The following is a 22,338-nucleotide window of genomic DNA, read 5'->3' as shown; positions in this document are numbered from 1 at the left end:
CAATCTCACTCACTTTTTCTTATTACCTCACTCAAACTCAATTTCACTAGTTGAGAGCTCTGCTGAAGGTCTGTAGGACACCTGGTCCTACAGCCTGCTCAAAGACTTTAGCTACATAAGGTGTGTTTGAAAAGTTGGAGAAAGGAGAAAAAATCCATGACTGAACCTAGGTAGCCTCGAACCTGCAGCCATCTGATTTACGCTCAAACGTTTACAGGAGTCTACCAGGTGGTCAGGATGTTTTCTCCTTGTTATTTTTTCATGTAATTATATCCATAGGAATTCTAGAGAGTAACTCATTATCTCTAAGTACCCCAAGTAGAACCAAATGGACACTAGTTTATTTATTAATGCTTTACAGCACAAGTGCTGAAGGTCTGTAGGACACCTGGTCCTACAGCCTGCTCAAAGACTTTAGCTACATAAGGTGTTGGGAACTGAATGTGTAGTATGTGACTATAATATCCACGTTTGCTGTATACACTCTGACTACCTATAGCTATCTTGTACTTGTCATTATGTATGTATGTATCCAGGTGGTGACCACAGTAGTTTGTTGTGTGTAAAGTTAACATCATTATTTTTCATTATGCTATGTACCGTAGTATTGTGTGATTGAATAAAGTTCACAACTGCCGGGGTATGAAAAGGCTAGCACTCACTTTAAAACACTCCAAATAAATTCTGTTTCACATCCACCACCCGCATCTCTTTATTCCCAGCTCTAAGATGTTCAATTATTCCGTATTCTTCCACTATTTTCTGCATGCTGTACAGGCTTAATAAAATTGATTTTGTAAGGTTTACCAGCTCACATGTAAGAATGTTATCACTGTTCATGTTTGTGTTATTCTTACAATGTAAATGACGAAGGTACAAGCTGAAAATGTTATGTTGTTTGCTATGGCTGTACTTAGGCAAATAATAACTTGAAAAGCTGCCAATTTTATAATAGAAATACATGGACCGCCTGCCCGCATGCTAAGAGAAGCAGAGAATTTATTTGGAGTGGCCTTACTAGCTTCATTCAAAGTATGCAAAATACAAATGGGATCCACACTGTAAGAGTTTTAAATATTGTGTTGTACCACATCTTTGGCTCTCAGAAGAATTTTGTTTTTGTTCTACAATTGCACTGTACCCTTGAATACTGCATTGTGAATTCATGTTACTGATGCTGTCATTCTTACCAACGTTGTAAGTCCCCTCATCATTTGGGTTACATTTTGTCCAGGTTTAGCGGGTCTCATTCACTATTGAATAATTATTGGAATGACCACAAGTTAGCTAGTAATTATAGGAATGGCCAGGAATAAATCCCAGTGACTTGATCCACAGACTTAATGCAGTATCCATGATCAAATTAACATATGTTAATACTAACCTGTGACGAAATATGCTAATAGCTATATCCAGTATGCAGTTATGAATTATCAAATTTGGAAGAGACCTATTTCACAATGTGGTCACATAATGGGCATTTAAAGGTAGTATATTGCTAATTTGCTTAGGCTGACCGTGGTCATGAAATTATAACTGTTGGCTTTCTACCCAAAACAAGTCAGCCATTGATGGAACAAGATTGTTATTTACGTTGAAGTAAAGTAACACTTAGTCCTAACTACTTAACTTTACGACTCAAAATTTAGATTTAAATCACACAGTTATACTTTAGACCACATGTAATCATTTTTGAAGGCCTTGGTTTGATAATTTATAAGGACTATCAATATAATTGGCAAGAATCAGTCAAATCATTGTACTGACTATTTCACCAACAAAGGAAGAAATACCACATCCATCTCTTTTCCACCCAATAATCAAACATGTAAGGGTAACGATGAGACCAAAAAATGAAATCAATTGTCAATTAACCAGTCATTGGAGACGTGTACATACACATTGAGTTCAGCTACACATTTCGAGATAAGATGAACATCATTGTAACGACCATTAATGATTGGCTGGATATTGAGGTCGTGCTGCACATCTACTGATACTACTGGCCCACACTACTTTTATAGATTAAAAAAAAAAATTCTTGCCCATAACATTGTATTGATTTGCAATATCTGATTGAATCTACCTAGTTAGCACAACCTGCAATTCTGGTATACTACCCTGCAACTTGATTGCTACATCCATACATAATTTCACTTGCTCCACTTTAGCAATACATTCAGCTGCCTTTGTACAAGGCTGTCAAACGAAAGATGTCTTCAAGCAACCTGGTTGATTTTAAGGTATAGATGGACATAGCTTTATCATTATTAAACACTTTAATGTGATACCTGAGAATTTCACAAGCATGTACATATGTATGTACGTACGGGAACTAACAAATCTAGTCACATATATTAATTACTACATTGACATTAAGAATATTCTACGAGTCAGTGATTATTATGTACAACATTATATAGTTATGTAGTACAACTCTTTAGCAGTTTTTTAAAACAATGTGATAGCATTTACTTTTCCTAGTACACTATTTTGCAGACCTCATACACACACTCCAAGTTTGTCTCATGTATGCATATACAGTAATGCGTAAGTATTGTACTGGCTTCTTGTGTATATGCAACTGGCCCTTCATGATTTTCCAGCTCACTAAACATCATTTCCAATAAAGCCATGGTGCCAAAGCTGCAGAAACCAGACTCTCCAGTTCCATAAAACAAAGAGCAGAATGTGGTGGTCTATTTAGCCAGCAATTCAAAGGATGAGTTTGATTTTGTGTTTGTGGAAGCCAAATCAGTACGTGAACACGACAGGTACATAGTGATACCTTATAATGCATAGTTTTGAGTAACAAAACATAGTTAAGGTGTACTTGACAACCTCATTGAGACCACCTCATTATAGTGAGGATGTCAAGTATGTCCCAAACGTAGCTAATTAACAAGACCACCTCATTATAGCGTCAAGTACATGCATCCCAAACATGATTTTAGGTGTACTGCATGACCTCATTAATAAGACCACCTCATTACAATGACCATGACAAGTACATCCCAGACATGATCTAAAGTGTACTACATGACCTCATTAATAAGACCACCTCATTACAGTGACCATGTTGAGTAGTTAGGTCTCAAACATAGCTAAGGTATACTTGACACAAGCTAGTAATAAGATTATCTCATTTAAAGTGACCAACTCAAGTAGGTCCCACACATAGTTCATGTGTATTTTAAGACCTTGTTGAAAGATCACCTCATGATAAAATGTCCATGTTAATTAGGTCATAAGCCTTAATTAGCTAAAGTATAATTATATACTTCATGCATAATACAAGTACCATTTTTATGTAGCTAAACACCACCACACCTTTAACTGAGGCCGAATTTGAGCAGTGTCATAATAAAAAAAAACATTGTTTTATACTGAGTAGTGGTCAAGTTTGAATAGCTGTTGCATCAATTTTGTGAACAAGTGTAATAAATGCTAACATAAGTACAGTGAAACCTCTATAACTTGATGCTCAAAAGATTATATATTTTATTAAGGCTAAATCTGAACTAAAATTATAATCAAGGTTGCTTGACTATCAAGGTATAGTGTTAAATGATTCGGGGATGTGCCCACAGTGGCCGGAACCAGCTGCCGCTGAATTACCACAATATTGCCACCACTACTCACCATAATAACTTTTTTATACCAACTGCTACATATTCACCACTAACTTATGCAGATATATAGCTAAGGCCACTTCAAATAAATTCTCTATTTCCTGTCCGCATAATTACACGCGGGTAATTGACAGCTTTTCAAGCCACTATTTGCCTAGCACAACCATAAAAGCATGCTTAAGCTTGTTCCTTCCTTTTTAAGTTGCAAAAATAGTACAAACGTGAAGTTGTGCCAACTTGATAGCACTGTTGTCACTGTTTCAAAACAACTTTGTCAGTATGCAAGAATAACTGGAAAATAATGGAATAATGGAATAGTTAGAGCTGACAGTAACTAGATGCGGGCAGTAGATAGGAAACAGAAAATTTATTTGGAGTGGCTGTAGTGGAGCTCCACAAATGTTATAGCAAAAAAAACACTACAGTTCCTTTAGTACACAGTAGCAATATTTTCAAATCCGCTGAGTAGCTACATATTGTAAAATTAGTGACATGCATGCAGACCTTCAGTTCTGGTCGCTGTAAAGATAACACTATAAACATCTAGATACCCAGAGTCTACCATTACAGCTCTCAATAGTCACATACTACACATTCATGATCAGTTCCCAACTGTCTATTACTTGTGACACCTTCTTACAAGTGTCCTTCAATCCTTTCATGTCTTCACCTTGGCCTTAACTCGGAAGTTTTCAGCCATCGAGTCACGCCAGTGTTGTGAGATGACAGGCGAACGGCAGTGAAGAAATGTCTATCCACTGGGGTAGGTCTCGTCCTTTGTTCACAACGTCTTTGAAGACGACTAACACACTTAATACACAGGGGTTAATAGTTTCAGTATGATCTCTTCCTTAATTATCCGCAAACATCAATGTTGCTTTCCGTAAAACAAAGAAAAAAGGTAAGTTCACAGAACATGAAAAAAATTTTCTAAGTCAGAAGTGCGTCCAAAAAACCCAGTCTGGTCCGTAAAATAGACATTCCCGACTTACATTACTTAACTTACAGTACAAAATTATAACTACAAAGTAACAAGGTTCAGGTCAAGAGGTCCAATAGATCGCACTCCGGGGAAGCTCTAGAATTGAAAATTCTGTAAGAGCAGGAGATAGCAATACGAGCAGCCTGCTCAAACAGTGACCGGACAGTTTTCTTCGCCACACAACAAGCAGTAGCCACTTGAGCAAGTGTTTCTGGCATAAAGTGACCCAGACATCCTATCTCGATAGAAATGAAATCAACGACTAATCCAGTGCGTTGAAGATCATACAGTAAAGAGCCATATCTATCTTCCTTCCGAGCTCTTGCAGCCAATAAGTGTTGCTGGGTATTAGTGGGAACAATCAGCTCAAACAGGTAGATGGAATCCTTAGGAAACCAAGACCAAGTCAGGTCTGCTAAGGGAGATAGAAAGTTTGGTGGGGATAGTGCTAGGAGGGCTGATACTGGCAAGATAACCTGGAAGGTCAGCATAAAGTTTAAAAACTTCTGGTAAATGCTTTTGAAGCCCATGAACGAAAACCTGCAAGACTGAATCAGTAATGCCTCCAGGTATACCTACCCTGAGTGCGAGCAATAGAACATCCGGTCAAGATATGATTTGTGGTAGGTTGGGGAGTTTGACAAAGAACACACTTTGGATTAGTAATTATATTCCACCTGGACAGGTTCAAAAAACTTCATAGGAGTTGGAAGAGTATTGTAACAGACCTATTAAATTATTTGTTTTTGTATTATAAACACCTTTTGTATAAGCTATTTACATAGTTAAGTATTAATTGGTCCTTGTACTTTTGTGTCAGTCTTGTTGTGAATGATATATGAGTGGTAGCTTGAATAGTGCTCGTAACCTGCTTTGTTACATTGGCGTAGTCGGCAGGACCAGCCGGGGCCACGCCAGAAGACTAGTGCCTAGACTGACCTGACCCGCGACGTTTCATCTGAACCCGAAGTGAAAAGGCTGTGGTACCGTGGCATATCAACTCCTTACGTTGAACGGTACCCCGGAAGGTCGAGTCTCGTACTGTAGTGGCCTGTTGTTTGTTACAGTTCACGTCAAGGCCGAGTGATGAACCACCAGACAGACTGATCAGGTGTCGGACGATCAGGACAGTACTCAGCCGATGGGAAGGCCAGTCATCCTTCCTGAGGTGTTTAGCGGGGAGGAGGACTTCTGCGAGTGGATCCAGCACTTTGAAAGTGTGGCAGTTGTCAACAGGTGGGACGACATTACAAAATTGCAATGGTTGCACGTGCGAGTAACCGGAAAGGCACGTGTGGCGCTAAGCAGAGCTAAGAGTGAGTCTTACAAACAGGCCAGAGAAGCCCTTCAGGAGCGTTTCGAGCCCAGTAGTAAAACAGAACTTTACAAGAATGAACTGCGGCATAGTACGAAACGAGGAACTGAAAGTTGGGGTGATTTCGCGGACAGACTCGGTGTTTTAATAGACAAGGCATATCCAGAGCTTCAAGAGGAAGCCAGAGAATACATAGCACTGAGTCGCTACTTTGATCAACTGGAAGATCCCAGAATAGCTCTCAGTGTGAGACAACGCCGCCCGAAGACCATGTTAGAAGCCGTCTCGAGTACCATAGAGCTTGAGTCCTACGTACTCGGAGCAGCGGCCATGCAAGCCGAGCATCAAGGGCCACAGGAATGTACACTTACCTCCACACAGACTAATCTGGAAGCAATGTTAAATACATTAATGGAAAAGCTCAAGAAACAGGAAGATGAGATAAATGAGAGACAAGTAACAATTAAAATGAGGAAACAGTACCACCATCAAAGACAGAAGAGGAGGAAACATCGAGCAATAATTTGTTACAAGTGTGAGCAGCCAGGACATTATGCTGGTGGATGTGCTAATATCCCACCTACAACGTGTGGAGAAGTGTCCTTACCCATGAGTCAGGTATGTAACAGTAATTGTGCCTCACCTGATAATGACATGTGCACAATTGCTATAAATAATGTATCAAATTATACTGTGTGTGCACGTGTATTCAGTAATGAGGTATCATTCCTGGTAGACACTGGGGCAGCTGTATCGCTTGTATCTAGTGAGGTATGGGAACGCATTAAGCCATCCACTGCCCCAAGAATGAACCCAGTTGGCTTGCGCCTGGTTGGTGTTGATGGTGCACCTTTGCAGATTCAAGGATCGGTAACTATCGAGCTAGAAATCTCAGGGAAAACGTTTAAACAAGAACTAATTGTTGTTAATGCCCTAATATCAGAAGGAATCCTTGGATTGAATTTCTTGGAGGCTAATGATTGTGTCTTAGACCTGGCACGAGGGGAACTTTGTTCTGGTGGGACCCGAATATCTCTGAATACAAAGCAGCTACCAGAGAATAGCACAAGGCATGTAGAGGTTGTCATACCAGAAACACTGGCCATCACTACCACCAGTGAAATTGAGGTTATGGGAACGATGCCCCTGAACTGTGAAGGGACTTGGATGGTGGTGGACAAGCCAGTTAAGAAACAACTTGTTCTCATAGCAAGAGCCATTGTGGTACCTCAAAATGGGCTTGTACCACTCTGGATAATTAACCTAGACTATACGCCAACTACCATTTACAAGGGGACCAAAGTGGCAAGTGCAGAGGCTATCAGTAATATAGAGGAGATATTATCAGTAGGCAAAACTAATGATTCTGCTTGTACCGACCAGGAATGGAAGAAAGTGGTGAATGATGTACTCAGTACAATGCCAGATAGTTTTTCAGACCACCAGCTCACTCAGTTTAGTGCTCTGCTTACTTCTTATGCACACATATTTGCTTATAAGTCTGGTGACCTTGGCCGAACAAATCTGTTGAATCATCGGATTGAAACCAATGGAAACCCTATCCGTCAAGCAGTAAGGAGAGTTCCTCTATCCCAAAGAGATGAAATTAGGAGACTTTTAACCGAAATGCAAGAAAAAAACATCATTGCCCCATCAAAAAGCCCTTGGGCATCCCCTATTGTACTTGTACCAAAGAAGGACGGTTCTCTTCACTTTTGCGTAGATTACCGCAAGGTGAATGAAATAACTCACAAGGATGCTTATCCCATACCCAGGATTGATGACACTCTGGATACCCTGGCAGGAGCAATGTGCTTTTCCACATTAGACTTGAAGAGTGGGTACTGGCAGGTGGAAGTTGACCCACAGCACAGAGAAAAGACAGCATTTTGCACACATGAGGGCCTGTTCCAGTTTAATGTTATGCCGTTTGGACTATGCAACGCTCCTGCAACTTTCCAACAGCTTATGGATATGGTACTGTCGGGCCTCCAATGGAGTAGTTGCATAGTCTACATTGGTGACATAATTGTGGTGGGCAGGAGTTTTGATGAGCACCTTTGCAATTTGAAACAAGTGTTTGAGCGTATAAATAAGGCAGGGCTAAAGTTACATCCAAATAAATGTTGGTTTCTACAACCTAAGGTTCAATTTCTAGGACATGTTGTGTCTACAGAGGGCATTATGCCAGACCCATCCAAGACTGATCAGGTAAAAGAGTGGCCGGTACCAACATCAGTGAAAGAAACTCAACAGTTTTTAGGACTGGCTAGTTATTATAGACGGTTCATTAAGGGTTTTGCTTCCATAGCCTCACCACTTCATAAACTTACCGAGCGACAGTCACAATCTAGGTTTCAGTGGACAAGCCAATGTCAGGAGGCATTTGATTGTTTAAAGAGCCGTCTGGTGTCATCTCCTGTCCTTGGTTTGCCTGACTGGTCCCAGCCCTTTCTCCTGGATACTGATGCCAGTGATACAGGAATTGGCGCCATCTTATCACAGGTCCAGAAGGGAAAGGAGTGTGTCATAGCATATGCCAGTAGAAGCCTGACAAAATCATAACAAAACTATTGTGTAACAAGAAGAGAGCTATTGGCAGTGGTCACATTTTTTCAGCACTTTCGTCCTTACCTTCTTGGAGCACCCTTTACAATAAGAACAGACCATGGTGCACTTTCTTGGATACATAAGTTCAAGGAACCGGAGGGTCAGATTGCCCAGTGGGTGCAGAAGTTGCAAGAATATGAGTTCACAATTATTCATCGCCCTGGTATCCGTCACAAGAATGCTGATGCCATGTCACGTATACCATGCAAGCAGTGTGGGATTATCCCAGTAGATGAAGCTCTAGCTCTGGCAGCAGTGACAACTCCAAATATAGCATCACTGGGTGAATATTCCCCCGAGGAATTGCGAGCTGCTCAGTTGAATGACCCTGGAATTAGTCTAGTTCTGACTGCTAAAGAATCTAACAATCCTGAAACTCAACCAACAAACAGCCCAGGTGACAGGCGACTCTGGCAGTTATGGGAACAACTGACTGTTATTAATGGACTGCTATACAGAATGTTTAAAGAACCAAACAAAGATCAGCACTGGTTCCAGTTAGTAGTTCCCCAAGAACATCGTCCCAGAATTTTGGCAGCATTGCATGAAGGTGTCGCAGGGGGTCACCTAGGACAGGAGAAAACCTTTAGCAGAGTCAAGGAACGTTTTTACTGGCCTGAATATTGGAGTGATACCTGCAATTAGTGCCAAACCTGTGCCAGTTGTGCAACTAGAAAGTCTACTACTATCCCAAGAAGAGCACCGCTGGGAAACATAGCAGCTAGTCATCCTGGGAAGATAATGGCCTTGGACATTGTGGGACCATTTCCAGAGAGTGAGAATAGAAACTCATATATATTAGTTGTCGCAGATTTATTCACTAGGTGGATGGAAGCTTTCCCCATTCCAAATCAAGAAGCTCATACAGTTGCAGATAAATTAGTAGATGGAGTTTTTTTGCACTTTGGTGTTCCTAGTCAACTTCACTCAGACCAGGGTCCACAATTTGAGAGTAAGCTGATGTCAGAAGTATGCACCTTATTAGGAATCTAGAAGAGCAGGACTACACTGTATCATCCGCAATGTGACGGTATGGTGGAGTGATTTAACAGGACATTACTGAGTATGCTAGCCACTCACTGCAAGGCTAACCCCTGAAACACCTGCAAAAAGTGTGCTTTGCGTACAACTCTAGCGTTCATGCATCAACTGGTTATTCACCATTCTACTTAATGCATGGTCGTCAACCAGTGTTACCTGTTGATGTTCAGTATGGTACTACACAACCTCACCAATCCGCATCACTGACTGAGTATGCAACTAAGCTAGATCAGCGATTGTCATCTGCTTTTGAGCTTGCTAGTAAGACTTCTGGAGTACACCACAAAAAACAAAAACAATATTATGACAAAACAACACATGGTGATTCATATGCTGTAGGCGACTTGGTCTGGGTATTGAATCCAAAGGTGCCAAGAAACAGCAGTAAGAAGCTATTTCATCCTTGGAATGGACCTTTTAGAGTTGTTAAAAAATTATCTGAATGTACATACAGGATACAAAGACAGGAAGGTAGAAGACAAAGGTAGGTGGTCCATTTTAACAGACTAAAGCCATGCCGAAGAGATACTAGATTAGACAGTAGTACACGGCAAGCCTCAAGTGATAGTACTGAACCCTCACAAGCAAGGCATAATAATGTACAAGCACCACCACCACCACCACCACCACCACCAATTGGCACTAATTTAGAAATAGTGGATTAAGATGACGATGTTACTTTGGTGGATAACCAACATACTGTAGAGGATGTAGTTCAGAACTCCAGCAATATGCAAGACCAACCACCTGCAGAGATGAGACGTTATCCAGTACGAGAACATAGACCCCCAGCAAGACTCCAGGACTATATTAGATCATAAAGATGAGGACATCTTCTTAGTGGAGGGGGATAGTGTAACAGACCTATTAAATTATTTGTTTTTGTATTATAAACACCTTTTGTATAAGCTATTTACATAGTTAAGTATTAATTGGTCCTTGTACTTTTGTGTCAGTCTTGTTGTGAATGATATATGAGTGGTAGCTTGAATAGTGCTCGTAACCTGCTTTGTTACAGTATCACAACCAGCACGTAGCAAGAACGACAGTTGTTTTTCAGGGAGGCCAAACATTAATCTCTTCCACAAAGGACAAGCTTGCTCAAGGGTGATAATATCTAAAAAATTATTTTGAACAGTTAATGGCTCAAAGCTTGAATCCCAATGCTCAATGTGAGTAGAATGTAAATGGTCATGTGCATGGTTCTTAAAGGTTGCAGAGTGGATGTTGGCAACTGAAGCCTTAGCAGCAGATAGAGAGTCAAAGACATTGGAAGAGATATCCGGACTGTTGGCTACAACAGAATGTCGTAACTCTACAATCAGTGGATCAACTGACCATTCCACAGCTAAAATGTATGACAATTTAGCTGACTCCTTCAGATGGGGTAAAAAGGGAATATTCAACACATCTGGATGAAAAACAGTTCCAGGAGTACAATTACAGGGGAGGTTCAACCAACTCTTCACAAACTTCAACACTGATGACTGTGCAGAACTAATAGATGACACAGTAAGCCTCTCAACAGCCAAATGAAAATGCAGAACAGAAGTCACAAAGTTTTTTAAAATCCATATCTTGTATTCCCTGCGGATAGAACACTTATCGATTTGTTGTAAAAATTGAATGATTTGTTGTTTCGTGTTGGCAGAAGCTGTCTTTCGAGTAGTAGCTGCAGATATACCAATAGTGCGGCCCAGAAACTTGGTACAATTCACATTACAGATATTAACAGTATTCCCATCTGCCATTGAAAACACTGTAGAGGAAACCATATGGTGGCCATTAAAGTTAAGGGAGATACATTTCAGAGGTTGGAACTCTAGACATATGTCAATTACCTTTAAGACTAGTGAAGATAAAACCCGCTGATGTGACTTGACATCATTGGAGATGACAGTTAAGTCATCAGTAAATCCCTTTGCTTTATGCAGTGACGAATAGCAAATCTTTGGAAGAGCAGCAGCAGCACTAATGGAGGTTGATGGTTGGGTGGAAGGTTTATCAAGGCGGTATACTTTGCGATATCTGCTTGTGTAGCACCATTCCACAACATGAAGATCCATGCACAGACTGTTCACTATCACCATTATCATAAGCAAGATCACAGGAGCCATCACAATGATAGGAAGTCACTTTTGCTCTATACCATCCGGACAGTGAATCATCAGAGGAGTCTGACCATAACACATTTATTGGAACCTCCTCAGGGGGCAGCCCAACGGAGTTAGCAGCCAGTAGTTGAGCAGAGTAACCACAATCCTCTGAGGTGGAGAGATAAGCTAGTAACGGATTAATGGCTAAGTTGAATAAAAGTGGTGATAGAGTATCACCTTGGAAAATTCCACGGTAAATAGAAAATACGGACGTTTTACATTTCTTGGTAGAGACATACGCTGTCAATTTTGAATAACAGCTGGTAATGTAAGAAACAACAGGAGAAGGTAACTTGATTTACTGCAAAATATCAAAGAGGTATTGATGACATACTGACCCGAAAGCATTTTTCAGGTCAAGAAACGACATGACAATGGGGGTTCTTAGTAGTTCTGGCATTGTCTAATAGTGAATCAATACTGAAAATATGTTCCATTGTGCCATTCACTCCGTAGAGAAAACCCTTCTGAAATGAAGGATTTAGCAATCTGTTGTTCAAAGCAAACTTCTCTAAACAAATAGACAGTATACGATGAAAGAACTTCCCAAAACCGAGGTCAAGGTAATGGGACGGAAGTTCTTGGGAGAGGCTTTCTTATAAAGTAATATGGTTTTAAGGAAATATAGTTGGTGAGGGGCAGTTATTGCGAGCAGGTGATGACTTCTTTTCTTTTTGGTCTTTAACTTAGCTACAGCTAGGCTGAAGTTGCAATTCCAGAGTGGAATCCCCCTTTTTAAAAGTCTGGATCCGCCCCTGGAGGGACACAAATAGGCGAAGTTGTAGGTGGCTGGGGAGTCAGCCGATTGTCTAGTTCAGTACTGCATTTTTGAAACAGCAAATGATCACCTCTTAGTAGTGCCTCGCTGTTGATTTTTGCCATTTTGGCCTTTTCAGGTGGTTGTAAAGTCTTAAAAGGCACTGAATGTCTTAAACAGATCAAGTCAACGCTGGTCTCTGGCTGAGATTTTTTTCTGCATACTTCAATGTGTCAGTTACGGCATGTTTCAGACTCCCTGTATTCACAGGCTTTAGCCTTCTCACAGGCCCCTAGTGGGATAGCATTTAATAAATCAGCACTTGTGCTGTAAAGCCTTAATAAATAAATAAATAAACCAAAAAAAAACACCCAAAGACACGATAATTATTTTAGAGACGCTTAGTACACACAAAGGTGCTGGGTGACAATTTCACAGTTATTTTGACTCAGTTCGGTTTGTTTTGGTTTCAAGTGAATCTGTAATAAATCCTAGTAAAATGTGCATATTTTCAGGAGTTTTATAAACTGATCTTGGCCTGACATAAAGTTTATTTGAGTATAGCTAGCTATTTTAATCAGAAGTATGGTTGGCTCTTCCACAAGGTGAGGGGGGGAATTTGCCTCAAATGCCCCATCCTGGATCTGCTATTGATTATTTAGGCTTTATGGTGTAAAAACACCAAAGGTCTGTTGGTAGGTGTCTGTTGGTAGCAACCAACAACCATAACAGCGTACAATTATTATTAACTACTTAAATTACATGGTTAATTATAAGTGTTTGAAGTTGGTAATTGAGGTTTTGTTTGATGACATCTGGAACATGGACATAAGTAATGTAGAGTGCAGTTATTATTCTCATCAAAGTTTATCAGAAAATGATCCCACGGATACAATTTCAGTTTAGATTTCAACAAACTGTTTTACAGCATGATAAAAAGCATTATAGCTCAACAAAGATAAATGTTAAATGGAGTTTGTTCCAGATAGCAAAAAAGAATACCGGTATTACCAGGCAGAGTGCACCGGAGTGAACTGTAGTGATCATAAAATAAAAAGGGAATACTGTCTCATACAAGAGGACAGAAAAGAACAAAGTCACTAGCAATTTTATTGTTAACATTATAAAAGGTTTTTTTTTTCAAAATTAACAGAGAACAACAAATTGTGCTTAATGGTCACACATCCTGCTCCATCCCATGGCCAGTAACAAGTAGTGTAGCTACCACAAGGATCATGTAGTGTTGGTCCTGTGTTCTTCTTGTTTCAAGTCCTGTATTCTTCTTGTTTCAAGTCCTGTATTCATGTTTGTCGACACCACTAAGGTATTTCATGCAATAAGTAGTGATGACTATTCAGCCCTTCAAAATGATTTAAACTCATTTTATAAATGGTCATGATCAGTGGGCAGCTGAGATTTATACTAAAGTGTAAACATTTACCCCTAGGACCACTTCATCATTTTGGATTCTACTACATTAATAACCAAAAATTGATACTATATACAACCAAGAGTTTATAATACTACTACTACCCATAAAGACCTTGGTATAAATATTATACTGTTTGATAAACATCTTAAATTTCATGACCACACAAACTCATACGTGGCATGTGCCTTTTATGGTTTCAGTGAGTGTCTGCCTTCTACACTTTTAGCTTTCCTTTTATTTTCAATTGCATAATATTTGGTTGTATTCTTCTTCATGCAAGGAAACTGAATTTTCAATATCAACCCTATCCTTCAAAGAGGGTATTTAGATGCCACAAAACTATAGCTATTTGAAGGGCTTACGCTGTGTGAAACTGCATGGATCCCCATTACCTGGCTTCTTTGGCTCTGTGGATTGTAATTGTCAACTGTAATTATTAGGTCAATAAAGCTAATTGTACATGTTATAGGATGTTGATAAATCTGGTCTTTTGCCAATATTGCTATCCTATTATAACGCTCCCTGTTGTCAGGTATCTATGTTATATTCATGATGTGTGTGTTGTATGGCTATTATACACCCGTTAAATGAAATACCTGGTCTGTTCTGCAGCTGAACAAACTATGGTTGCAGGAATGTACATATAGCTAGTTGTATTTGAAGTTTTGCTGCCCAAACACAGATCATGATCACATGTTTAATTTGATCATATGATTCTACTTTGGGTACATCCCTTTTACAGTATACCAAATTAGCTCTATTAGTACTTATACAACTGCTTATAATTGATGCTAGGTTTAATTGAGAGGTTGTAGCTATTTGAGCACTGCACTATGCTAAGGTATCATGAACCACGGTAGTGGTTCATAATAGAGATTGCCTATGTTTTTTCCTAAATCCTAATAGAACACTCAACTAAACACTATCTTAGAAACCTTTTCCAACCTTAGAAGTTAATTTGGAAGAAGTTTAGATCCACTAGCAAAGATGAAGTCAAAAGGACTTCATAAAAGTACTTTTTTAAAGAACTGAAATCTGCCATTTTGAGCCATTTTGTTCATCTTCTTATTTTTTTTTGTCACAGGGCTAGAGTAAAATGTGAGTACTTTTTGGGGATAAAAACTACATAACTTTCCTTCCTATGTCCTTCTTCATGTCCATGACCTATTTTTAAAGGCATATTACGTACAATGATAACACTCATTCTCAAGTAATTTTGCTTCTTGTATAGGTTCATTTAGCCATTGATCTTCTGACTTAATTAGTTTCTGCAAGGGTAACCAACTTGTTAATTGTGTTAATAAGTATCCAATCTATTTATGTTAACAAGTCCATTTGGAAACCTTATATCATTACCTTTGACTTAATCATGATCACTTAGCTGCACAAATCAGAAGCCATATGCATATACTATTGTTGACCACAACATGCTATACACTGCCTATATATAGTTGGATATGTCAAAGCTGTATACCATACGCAAGGAATTTTGACGTCAGAAAAAATTGACGAATCGGTTTAATTCGTCAAATTTTAATTCGTAAGCGCCTTTAAAAGTACAGGTTTTGTCTACAATTTCTTGATTTTCGTCAACATTTTATTCGTAAAATCTGCTGAAGTGTGAATTTGTCAAATTTTTCTTACGTCAAAATTTCCTTGCATACGGTAGTACAAAGTACATTCAATAGTATGGAAACATGTTTGCTAACTCTGATAATATTAGCTAACTTTATCAAGCACCACCGGCATCTCTTATTATCATGTTCGCTATCCATAAATGGATTTAGCTATACAAAGTAATAGTGTTTTTCTAGTATACTAGGACTAAAATTAGTTTTAGTACAGCCTTTTCTTTTTAGTTCTAGGAACTAAAACTAAACTATTATTTTCATCACAATCTATTTAAAAAAACTGAAACTATGCTAGAAAAGTGTTGTTTTTAAGTTTTTAAACTAAACTAAAATTAATAGCTTTATAGTACCAATACTAGCTAAAACTTCTAGTACTACAACTACCTGTACTACTCAACTGTTGTTTGAGATTTAGCAGGAACCTGATTGGTGAACTGACTATCTGGTACACCAAAGCCTGACTTTGAAGAATGTATTAACATAATTATAAGCAGATGATAATATAACCTTTGTAAGATCAAAGACAACTTTCTATTACTATCTTGAGTGGCTTGTGACATTTCAGCAACCACCGCTCTCAGGTGGCATATTTTCTTCTGGTGGAGAGGTGACAATGAGGAAACAAAACACGTGGAAGACAGCAACTTAGATCTTCTTACGGAGAAGCATGAAGTATATTGTTTAGGTAGGATTTTGTTTAAATCTTTGATTAGGTTCTACTTCTCAAAGTGGTATAGGATGATAATTCTAATACACCTACATAGTTAGTGATCATTTTTTTTTGTGTAAAAGCAACGAATAAGTATGACAAAGTATATATTCTTAGCATCAGTACTGTACTACGTATAACTATAATACTTGTTAAATTGTAAGTACTATAATACTAACTAAAATTGTTTCAGCCGTGGATACTAGAACTAATACAAATTATTATTGTTTCTAACAAGGTATACTAGAACTAAAACCATGAATACTAATACTAACTTAAAATATTCTGGTAACTGAACTAGAACTGTACTAGATCATTATACCTGTACTAGAAAAACACTACAAAGTAAACAAATCAGTGTAAAAATAATTTTCAAAAATTAAAACATGGGAATAGAAACTGCTGAAAAAAGTAAAGAAACAATAATCAAACAAGCCAGCATGTTAAACACACAGAGATCTTTATTTGGACTCAAATAAACATGCATTCTCAGTGCTTACTGATTATTTTTGGTACTTATCTTCCCCTATTTATATAAAACTACTCATTTTCCTTATAGTCTCTAGTTATACTGTATTCATTGAATCCAAATAGAGATCATCTCTGTGTGTTTAACATACTGGCTTGTTTGACCCTTGTTTCTTTACTTTTTCAGCGATCTCTATTCCCATGTTTTAATTTTTGAAAATTATTTTTACACTAGTATAATATTATTGTGTACCTAGGGTTTTAGTGTGCGTTTAATTATAAGGCACGGTGCTATATAGAAGTTTAGGGAGGCAGCGCAGCTTTCATCAAACTACCCTACTATATTAAATGAGCTCTGTCAAGCTTTCCTCCTTGCCCAGTACAAGGTATACAGTGATTTCAAATGGATGCATCATGAAATTCACTTGCTTACTTATAATTATCCCATTCACCAAGGTATATGGCATTGCCTACCAAGGCTTATACCTACCTGTCTCTGATACAGTGGACCTCTCTATATGGCACTTTGGGATTGAAAAATTTAGGTCTACATAATAAGAGGTTTTCTTCTTTCAGAGGTAAAAATGTATGGAGCCAGACCTGTTGGGACCCTTTTGTCATATTAGCTCATCATTCAGGGGAAGTTGGACATGTTGGTTTGGCCTTCTCTGATCTGCACTCATCTATCACTTTCCTTCTAAACAAACCCCCCTTAATAAAATAAATAGCACTGCAATAGTGGAATGCTGCAACATCCAAGTTTTACAGTGTCACATTACTGACTTGAAGCAGCTTGTTTTCCCCCAGCACTGTCTTCTTTTACTTTTCATGATCAGGCAACTGCTTATAATTGGCTGGTTACCTTTGGGCCAGCTGATGTTACAAAGGCTGTATTTTTATTGTCTTACCATGCACATCACTGGAACACAGCACCCTTAGTAAAATCTACCCATCACTGCAGCAGCTGAATACAGCTCACACAATCCATTTGAGTGGATGATTCCAAATGTTTTCACTTGGGTAGTACCATCACAGTACCCCGAAACCCATTATCCCATCTCTTATACAGTGTTTATGATGTCTACCAGTAATAATAATAAGCAAAGCACTGTAATTGGCCACAAATCTTTGCATAAGATATTCATGGCAGAAGGTGATAGCTATAATATAGTATGTGTCCAAAAGTGGAATACTTCAGTGTCTAAGTGGAAAAGTCTATAAGAACTGATATCAATTTGCAGTCATCTCTGATGCTCAATACATTTGTTTAAAAGTTAAAAGTTAAAGTACACACGGTTTTAATGCAAATTTTAAAGCTTGAGTTTTAAATTAAACAAAGACATGGCTATATAGTAGCTAGTTGTGTAAAACTGATTTGGGTAACAACAGAAAAACTGCTTTATTGTACAGTATACTTTTAATGATGATAACTGTGTAGGAATGGTGAATTGTCTCCCTTTATTCCTGATCCCAATTTACTGCCATCGTGTACAGTATTATAAGCATATAAGACATACGTAAAATATTTATAACTCCTACCAAAATATTTAAGCATTAAACAAAGTATACGTACATAGCAGATAAGGCACTATATAATATGCAAGTACACAAAACACACAATCATGCACCCAATATAATTCAGCAGACAACCTCGAATGCAATTGTTACATGTGTGTATCTTCTGGTGATACGCTTCCAGCACTACCATCACGTTTTGACACTATGGTCATCTCAAGATCCTTACGTTTCTGCATTGTACTCGTATACTGATCAGCTTTGAACTACAAATTACACAATCATAGTAATGTATATAGCAAATACATAACTCTTAATATATATACAAATGAGTTATCAATATTCTTTTGGGTACGTGTTTTGTATCAATTTCATGCAAAATTCATTGTGGTAGCCAAGTTTTACTGTTGTTTTTTTTAATACTTAGAATTGAACTGCAGCACTAATCAGGGATGAAGAACAACTTTTATAGCACTAGTTCTATACAGCAGCCTTGGTTCTCTAATCAAAAAAGGTCTATAGCTGGATACTTTCTATGAGTTGGCTACTGTACTAAGTGGCTCTAGCTTTACAAAAAAAACTGTGGTGCTTATTTGAGGGATGGTGTACTTAACTGGAATTATTTTGTGACCGCTATACTTAGTAAAGATGGTGACCTTCATTCAAGTTGTGGCTTACAACTAGTAAAATACAGCACAACAAAAATGTCTACACACCATTTCCAATTGCTCATTAAGTCCTTTAATTTCCATGTTCAGATTTTGTATTCTCCTTTTATAGTCTTCCTCAGAATATTGGCGACTAGCATTATTGTCTGGCTCAGTCATGCCTCCTTTATCTAAATAACGATGTCCTTCTGGATCACGATATACCTTGTACATCTATGTGTAGTCATTATATACATACAGGGTGTACACACAGTATGGCTAGCTGCTTACCTTTGACACAAAAACCAAGCCCAATATTAAAGTTGTGATAGAGAACATCATTATTCCCACTATGCCATATTGAGCATTTGGATAATCTTTCAGAAAAAATCCAATTGGAGTGAGAGTTATTGAAGCTATCACTGCTCCATAAACTGACATTGCCATAAATCGAGACTCGTTTAAAGATCTGATTTTTACTTTACGTGTCTCAAAGGCCAGAAACAGTCCAGCTAGCAACACTAATCCTTTATAACCAAACAAGACTGCTATCCAAGGTAGTGAATTATCTGATCTGCAAACTCCGATTATTCCAGGTAAATCATCAGCCTACAACATTGTATAGTCAACTATCATAGAATAAAATCACTTACATCTTCTCCTTCAATTTCTTCTTGTTCCCTTCTCAAGATGGCACTAGACACTGCTGTTGGTGGGATCAGTATTACAATATCTATCAGAACAAGTGCTCCAACAATTGCAAACAAGTAAATGTCTTTCATTTCCTGCAAAAGATATCAAATATGATGCCTGCATTGAAAGTACAGGCTCATACTTACATACCAATTTAGTATTTGGTTTAGCATGATTAAAGATAAAGTATATTCTCCACGTTTTAGCAAACATTGTGCCATACAATAAACTAAATCCAATTGCTACCATCCAAATTCTTGTCTGACACAAGTTATCTACTGTTGACGATGATGCCACATTTTCATCCACTCCAAACAAGATCACTGTTATGTAAAATACAACTGCTCCAGCTACAATCATCGCATTAACATATGGACTACCCAGTTTCACCAGCCTGAGTGTTTCATATAGTAATGCTCAGGCTAATACATAATCTCATAACATACTTTTGTTTTCTGAACCACAGGTTGAAAACCAAACAAATAACAGCAAAGATTATTCCAAATATGGATAACACAGTGTAGATGGCAAACAGTGCCTCAAACACATGGAGGTACTCCTCATCTTCTGCAACACCACCTATTGGGAAAATCACAATATCATCACAATTAGTAGATATGAGTAGTAGCGACTGAATAACTAAGGCATTAGTAATGCAAGTTGTTCCAACTACTGGACTAGGTGGTGTACCACTTTTTCCCATGAAACTAATTTTAAACAAAACTACATGTGTTTCCATATTGCTATTATATTTCTTACAGCCAGCACAGAAAATGATAGTCTGATAGTATTGAAAAATCAGAGTTCTTGGCATTACAATATATCATTGATATTGACTTTACCAAAAATCATGCTATTTTTATATGCCTGGAAACTCACTTTAATTTTTAAAGTGTGTGAAGTGAACGCTCTAAAGAATAACTGCATGATTGTTATATTAGGGTGTTTGATTGCTTTTGATCTTGAAGTGTTGTATGCAGCATGGTTGATACTATGCTAGAACAATGTACAACTATTTTAGGGTAAGGAAAACAGAATTATAATACTATGATAATATTAATAATATTATAATAGCAAATTAATTTTGAATGATACAATCATCATATGTGACCCAGTCTGAGAAAACCGGTCTTATCGCCCATATCAGCAGATTCGATTTTTCACCCAGGACACAAAGCTACATGAATAAACTATCTAATTCCACAATCAAAATCAGCTAGACTTGAGTGGTCTGGTTTTGCTGGCTGCTTTTCCCAAGCCCAGTGGCGATCCGTACGTGTTGTGTGGAGCCTTAATGGAGCTCTGGTCAGCCTGGGGATGACTGTATGTGGCTGTACAGCTCTGTGGTGTTGACTAAGTACCTCTGCTGTGAATTTCCTTTCATTATAGCCAGTTTTGAGACCTCAATGGCCCAAAACTTGGCCTAAGTCATCCCTTGGCCTTCCTTTTCAATTTTTGAACATGATCTTGCCCGCCTTCCAGGACCCCCGCCTCCCACCCAATTTGCAGCTCGCCCGATACAGTCCACCTCAGTTTAAAACCTATCTAAAATGGCAGGAAACTTAGTTGTTGGCTACTTGCACAGTGGATGCTCTGGAAGGTAAGGAATTGGTGTAAAACGTGTGAAAATTTGGTACACATAGCTTCAACCATTGGCGAGCTACAACACACTAAATACTTAAACTTGGCGTTTCTCGATACTTTTAAATAGGCGATAAGCCCGGTTTTCCCAGACTGGGTCACATATCACTTATACATACAATGATAATACCAAGTTACCACCCAGTCCGAGCACATCTCAATGAGACATACAGTACACATGGATCATCCAGCCAATGCAAAAATGGTTAATTGACAGTGCATCTACACTAATTGGACCTTCAGTATTAAAATCTCACAAGTAATTGATCAATTGATTAGAATATTTCTATTCTATTGCCATTTTGTGTTGCACTAAAGTAGCATATTTTGTGTTAGAGAAATTGAACACAGTGTTTTGTATTAAAATAAACAGGCTCACTAATTCAAAAAGTTGAACTTTTAAAAGTTGAAAATTTAAACATAGAATGCACTATATATTCATGTTAGTGTGACATGGCATAAATCACAGTCAATGTAAATTAACCCATGTCAATACATGGATGTGAGTGAACATATGTGTGCGTGTGTGTACGTGCGTGTGTGTGAGAGGCGGCTAGAGCATTGGCCTGTTAATCAAAAGGCTCCAGGTTTGATTCCTGGTTATGCCTATTTGGTGTTGTTTCCTTGAGCAAGAAACTGTACTTATATTGCTTCAGTCTATCCAGCTATATATTGGATACCTGTGTAGTGGCCTGGTGTTAGCTGGGGAAGCAGCCCACTCAGCTGTAACATTAATGAGTACCTGGTGTATACTGGGGAAGCAAATGGCTAACTGTCGTTGTCTCACTTAGCGGTGTTGGATCATTGTGAAACTTCAGGTTCTGTGGCCTCTCTCTATGAGACTTGAACAGTCCTCCTGTGGGAACTAGCCTTGCCCCAGGAGGATTTACCTACACAAAGTTCAAGTGTCTGAGTGGTGCACAGGCATCCCAGTGCTAGTTCGCTGGGTGGCAATGGCTGTGTTTCACATGGCTGTTATAGGCTTTGCTTTGTATGTGTACGTGTGAGTGTGTGCATGCGTGTGCGTGTGTGTGAGTGTGCGTGCGTGTTGTGTGTGTGTGCGTGCGTGTGTGTGAGTGTGTGCACGTGTGTGTGTGTGCGTGCGTGTG

At 38.5% G+C, this 22,338-nt stretch overlaps 2 protein-coding genes across 2 annotated transcripts in view; one reads left to right on the top strand and one right to left on the bottom strand.

Moving 5' to 3' along the window:
- The first annotated feature begins 5,719 nt into the window (after positions 1–5,719).
- On the top strand, positions 5,720–20,631 carry LOC136251074 (uncharacterized). Its single transcript, XM_066043457.1, has 2 exons — positions 5,720–6,547; positions 18,676–20,631. Exons 1-2 carry the CDS (start codon positions 5,756–5,758, stop codon positions 18,679–18,681), a joined length of 798 nt encoding a protein of 265 aa, XP_065899529.1. The 5' UTR covers positions 5,720–5,755; the 3' UTR covers positions 18,682–20,631.
- Positions 18,241–22,338, bottom strand: part of LOC136251069 (gamma-aminobutyric acid type B receptor subunit 2-like) — a 34,364-nt gene continuing 30,266 nt past the window's right edge. Inside the window, exons 10-15 of the mRNA XM_066043452.1 lie at positions 20,035–20,167; positions 19,739–19,982; positions 19,549–19,680; positions 19,187–19,504; positions 18,965–19,129; positions 18,241–18,514 (exon numbers count right to left, since the gene is read on the bottom strand). Coding sequence (XP_065899524.1) covers positions 18,398–18,514; positions 18,965–19,129; positions 19,187–19,504; positions 19,549–19,680; positions 19,739–19,982; positions 20,035–20,167 — 1,109 coding nt within the window. The 3' untranslated portion in view covers positions 18,241–18,397. The remainder of the gene's footprint in view (positions 18,515–18,964; positions 19,130–19,186; positions 19,505–19,548; positions 19,681–19,738; positions 19,983–20,034; positions 20,168–22,338) is intronic.

The sequence above is a fragment of the Dysidea avara genome, chromosome 3 (assembly GCF_963678975.1).
Source record: "Dysidea avara chromosome 3, odDysAvar1.4, whole genome shotgun sequence".
NCBI lineage: Eukaryota > Metazoa > Porifera > Demospongiae > Dictyoceratida > Dysideidae > Dysidea > Dysidea avara.
Note: the sequence above shows the minus strand (reverse complement) of the source record. Positions and strands in the feature narration are given on the sequence as shown.